Source organism: Cryptomeria japonica, chromosome 8 (genome assembly GCF_030272615.1).
Source record: "Cryptomeria japonica chromosome 8, Sugi_1.0, whole genome shotgun sequence".
In the NCBI taxonomy this organism is placed as follows: domain Eukaryota; kingdom Viridiplantae; phylum Streptophyta; class Pinopsida; order Cupressales; family Cupressaceae; genus Cryptomeria; species Cryptomeria japonica.
In genome coordinates this window covers 634,251,009-634,256,799 of record NC_081412.1, presented here as the reverse complement: position 1 = coordinate 634,256,799, position 5,791 = coordinate 634,251,009, and the positions used below count along the sequence as shown (strand labels likewise).

The 5,791-nt window shown below is 34.2% G+C and overlaps 1 protein-coding gene across 1 annotated transcript; it reads left to right on the top strand.

Annotated features, from left to right (window-relative positions):
* The first annotated feature begins 2,114 nt into the window (after positions 1-2,114).
* On the top strand, positions 2,115-5,159 carry LOC131857859 (receptor-like protein EIX2). The gene has a single exon (XM_059210629.1). It carries the CDS (start codon positions 2,115-2,117, stop codon positions 5,157-5,159), a length of 3,045 nt encoding a protein of 1,014 aa, XP_059066612.1.
* Positions 5,160-5,791: the final 632 nt, after the last annotated feature.

Genomic DNA, 5,791 nt, shown 5'->3' with positions numbered 1-5,791 from the left:
ATGGTGATGAATGAGGATTAAAGACATTAAGCAAGTATGTAGGACACCTAGAATAATGTTGCAAGCTAATGATGCCCTTACTAGGATGTTACATGATCTTTCTATTATGTTTACATGTAAATATTATTTTGATTATCTCATGATGATTTAAATGAAGTGAAATTAGTCCTTACAAACACTAACCTAGGTTGTAATGTGGAATAAATTAGACTTTGATTGAATAATAATGGTTAAAAAGGGATGAAATTATCAAATGCAATTTTAAATTGTTAGGCTCAAATATGTATGCATGCAAGTGACCTACATGAATTATGCATTTGTGGGTCTAATATAGGATGATGAATGGTGGAGATTTGATATGATTACTTTTGGTTTTAATTGGTTTTTTTTTTTTCAATGAAAATTTTGGATCACACTTAGTTAAAATCAAACTGTTGATTCATAAATATACATTGTTAAAATCAAACGTAATAATATCAATTCTTCATGGACTATGAAAAAATCATGCTAAGTAATGGTGGAGATTATTGATTATGTTCATACCTTTGAGATGCATGGAGATAGAATGAGATTATGATAAAATCATTGAAATTCGATGTAAAATCATGTCAGGACATAAACTAATCAATACCTAAAAGATAACCTAATCAAATTAGGCCTAAAATATAAAAGAAGTGGACATGAATATACAATCTTTTCTATTTCAATATGGATAAATATAAACATTAGCAAAATTAAAGAAAAAAAGCAATTTGAAATTTTATTGCCAATCCTTGGATGAGTTTCGACAAAAATGATGTTTCTACTCTATGTATGATTTTTTTTTTAATATATGTGATTCACAAACAATTTATTTATATATATATTAGAATTTAATTACTATATAATCATATTTAATTTTTTAATCATAAAATAAAACTATTTTTTTTTTATCAAAACTCTATTACCTATATAATTTTTATAATGATAAACAGTTAAAATTTATGCAAAATTATTCAGATATATAATTAAATTTTATATAATTTAACTTGTTATATAATATAACATAGTGTTCAAAGATCACATGATTAAACCACAATTAAAAAAATTGTTTGATATTCAACATATATTTTTAAAAAAAATTCTTTGCTTGAAAACATCTAAACTCTGAAAATTGAGATTGTGCCCTTGATTTCCTTATTATTCTTGTATTTTTTAAGTATGTTCTATTTTTGTGTGAGTCGTATGATCTGATTTGTGTTTTCCAGCGATCTCAACTTTATGTGAAAGATTTTTCTGGTCGATAGGAATATTTGTGGAAAGAAAATGGATGAGATTTAAGTCTATTAAAAATTGTCAGTCAATGTTGGAAATAAGGAAAGAAAAATATATAGTTAATTTTCCATATTGACACAGCATTTTCTTGTTTGACCCCCGAATTTGTTATGCCTTACCTTCACATGGCTTTTCCACCCATTGAAAAATACACAAAAATGACAAAAATGTTACTGTGTCGATGTGACACGCTTTCTTTGCAGACGTGGCACTCTTCGGACAACAATATTTAACCATAGTTAGCGATATATTGATCATCTCTTTTCATTCAAAGTAAATTTAGTTTGTGCCCCTAATTTATTTATTATTGTTGTATTTTTTAACTATGTTCTATTTTTTAAGTATATTCTATTTTTGTGCAAGTCGTATGATCTGGTCTATGTTTTCCAGCGATCTCAATTTTATGTGAAAGCTTTTCTTGGTTGATACGAATATTTGTGGAAAGGAAATGCACGAAATTTAAGTCTAATAAAAATTGTCGTCAATGTTGAAAATAATTGAAATGAAAAATATATAATCACAATTTACCTAGTTAATTTTCTATATTGACACACCATATTCTTGTTTTACACGATACCCATCACATTCAAATTGGAAATATCGCTCAAGGAAATTTGTTAGGCCTTACCTTCACATGACTTTTCCACCCATTGAAAATGACAAAAATATTACGCGGCACTCTTCATACAACAACACTTTATAACCACAGTTAGCGATATATTCATCATTCTTTTCCCATGATTTCTGATCATCTCTTTTCTTTCAAAGTAAAGATAATAAGAATTTTAGTTTCCAAAACAATGGAAGCTATGTTTTCATGTGGCAGAGTTGCATTTGCAATCATAACAATATTATGCTGCTTCACTTCCCCTGCAATTGCATGCCCCCTTCCTGAAAGAAATCTTCTCCTCGATTTCAAGGCAGCAGTTGTAGATGAGTATAGCACTCTAACTTCCTGGCACGGATTCAATTGCTGCACGTGGAGAGGAGTCAGTTGTAATCTCCGCACAGGTCATGTTTCTCGCCTGGATTTGAGTGCATACTATTTGGACGGTAATATCAGTTCATCGCTGTTCCAACTTGCACGATTGGAGCACCTCGATCTCAGTCACAACCTCTTCAAGGGTAAATTCAGTCCTCCCCATAATCGAAAGTTGAAGAGTCTCACTTTTCTTGACTTGTCATTTGCTGGTTATGTAAATTATTCCTCTCTGGGTTATGTACGGGAATTTTATGTGAGTTTGGAAAGCTTATCAAATCTGGTGAGCTTGGAATACCTCTCTCTTGCTGAAGTGAACATCTCTGCAAGCAAAGAGTGGGTTGAAGCTGTTGGCAGTCTACTCAACCTTCAAAAACTCCGCATGTCTGACTGTGGGCTTGGAGGACAAATTCCCAATTCCCTTCTCAACCTCACCTCTCTGCTTCATCTGGATCTATCAGAGAACTATTTGTCAGCACATATACCAGCTTGGTTTGAAAATGTGACTGGGCGCTTGCTCTCTCTCGATCTCTCTTGGAATGAGAATCTTGGAGGAGACATTTCTATCATTGGACAACGAAAGTCTTCTTTGTCACTAACCAGCATTGATCTTTCAGGGACAGCCATGAAGGGCCGAATTCCATCTGCTATATGGAATATCTCATGCTTGGAGCATCTTCGTCTTTCAGATACGAGAATTGAAGGTGAGATTCCAGCTGCTGTAGGGAATTTGTTGTCCTTGCAAACTCTTGATCTTGCAGATACCAGAATCGAAGGTGAGATTCCATCTGCTGTAGGGAATTTGTTGTCCTTGCAAACTCTTGATCTGTCACATACCAGAATTGAAGGTAAGATTCCACCTGCTATAGGGAATTTGTCGTCCTTGCAAATTCTTGATCTGTCAGATACCAGAATTGAAGGTGAGATTCCAGCTGCTATAGGGAATGTGTCTTCCTTGAAGAGTCTTCATCTGTATGATATCTCTATTGAAGGTGAGTTTCCTGTCTCCATACTCAATCTCTCTAAACTTGTTGACTTGGACCTGTCCTACAACAAGTTAACTGGGGTAATCCCAGCTTCATTGGACTCACTTTCTTCCCTTGTTCGTCTTTACCTTTATGCCAACGAATTGAATGGTACGATTCCATCTACAATTTCAAATCTTGTTAACTTAAGAAGCGTTTGGCTCGATTCCAATAGTTTAAGCGGCCTCATTTCCCTTTCAGTATTCGATAATCTCACTAGTCTTGATAGCCTGGATCTTTCTTACAATCAGATAACTGTAAACATTGATTCAACATGGATTCCGCAGTTTAAGCTTTCCGATTTGGCATTAGGCTCTTGCAATTTAGATAGAATTCCATCGTTTCTTGTGACCCAATACGGCTTGAAATATCTAGACCTATCTGCTAACAGTATCCAAACAAATATTCCATCTTGGATATGGAAATTACCCAGCCTTTATAGTTTGAACCTTAGCTGTAATCAATTAACTGGGTCATTGCCATCTAGACAAACCTTACCCATGTATTTTGAAATTCTAGATTTGCACAATAATAGCCTAGAAGGTTCTCTTCATCTTCCTCTCGCTGGAGCTTATCTGCTAGATCTGTCGATGAATCAGTTTAATGGTTCTATTCCTAGTCCCATCGGTGCGTATCTTGAAAATGCAGTGTTCTTAACCTTGTCCCGGAATAACCTCAGCGGAGCGATTCCAGAGTCTATTTGCACTCCACATTTGCAGGTTCTTGACCTTTCAAAAAATACGCTGAGCAGTGTCATTCCTCCTCATTTAACCAGGAATTGTTCTTCTCTTAGTGTTCTAGATTTGGCAGAGAATCATCTGGAAGGTAAATTGCCAGCAGAGTGGGGCAACATTACAAACATGCATACATTGAAGCTCAATGGTAATCATTTGAGAGGAGTTATTCCCTCATCCATTTCAGAAGGCCGATCTCTGCAAGTATTGGATTTGGGAAATAATGATTTGGAAGGCACCCTTCCCCAGTGGATTGGAAAGCTATCACAGCTGCATGTGTTGGTCTTAAGGTCTAATCATTTTCATGGCAGTATCCCACGCCAGGTAATTGGCCTTCCGAATCTTCAAATTCTGGATCTTTCTGGCAACCACCTTTCAGGAGCTATTCCAAGCAACCTTACAAACCTGCTTGCAATTGTCAATGCATCGCAGAATAATTCAAACCATTTGGAAGACGTTAGATATACAAATAAAATTACAATTTCCTGGAAAGGCGGGGATGTTGAATTTGTGAAAGTTCTCTTTATTCTTAAATGTATTGATCTTTCAAACAACAACTTATCAGGGAGCATTCCTTCTAAAATGGGATCTCTTCAAGGCTTGATAGCCCTTAACCTTTCAAGGAATCATCTCAGTGGCCGAATCCCAAAAACATTGGGACACATGGAACAACTAGAGTCTCTGGACCTCTCGCTAAACAGGTTGAATGGCAACATTCCCTTAGAACTTGAGTTCCTGAGTTATTTGGAGTTCTTGAATCTATCTTACAACATGCTTGATGGAAAAGTACCCCATGGAGGACAGTTCCTAACTTTTGGGGAGTCGTCCTACTTAGGCAATCTTAAGCTAAGTGGGATTCCATTTACCAATATAAGCGTCTGCAACAACTCTTCTGGCTATGGCAACTGCACAAGTATTGAGAGAATTGGTGAAGCAAAGAATTCAGATGGTGAAATGATAGGATGGGCAGTGGGACTTGGATTGAGTTATGGTATGGGATTCTCTATTGTGATTGGAGTATTGACTGTAAATAAGAGGGTGAGAAAGAGAGCCTTCGATTTTTATGATGTTGTAATATTAGCTATTGATGGGTGTATAAGAGGTTAATAGATGAAAGTAGATACAACTGTATAGAGGGTTTTGTTAGTATAATGACAAAGTTTTCTTTTAGTATATGGCCGCTGCAAATTTATTAGTATGAGGTGTGTTAGAAATTGTTGGTGTTAATGATGACAGAAACATTTCAAGCGGTAATATATGAAATTCAAAATGATTCCTTGGTTTTAGCTTTTCTAGTGTAATGGTGTTTTTTCTTCATCGGTATATATGAAGTTTTTTACTAAGTGTTTTTGTTTTATTAAATAATTTGATGTGTAAAATGTAATTTTAAGGGATGAAATTGTCCATTTTATTATTTTAAAAATGATAGTATTTAATTTAATTTTTTGTATTATTTGATTTTTATTTTAAAATTTATTATGTTTTATTATAATTTATTTTGATCTCTAACGATTCTTATTAATATATTTTTTTAATTTACAAATATGTTATATTATAGGATCATTTTTTTGGACCAGGTAATATAGTTCAACCAAATTTATGTCTATTTCAAAATGTAAATATCTTTATTTGTGGGTGATCTTTCTACAATATGTTTTTGAGCAATTGAACATCTCCTCCCCTCTGTAGGATGAAGTTCACAAACCCTTATTTAAAGGAAATATTGTAAAGACTAAAAT

What these genes read in the sequence shown, in the direction of transcription:
- LOC131857859 (XM_059210629.1), top strand. Translation starts at nt 2,115, where the DNA reads ATGGAAGCTATGTTTTCATGTGGCAGAGTTGCATTTGCAATCATAACA.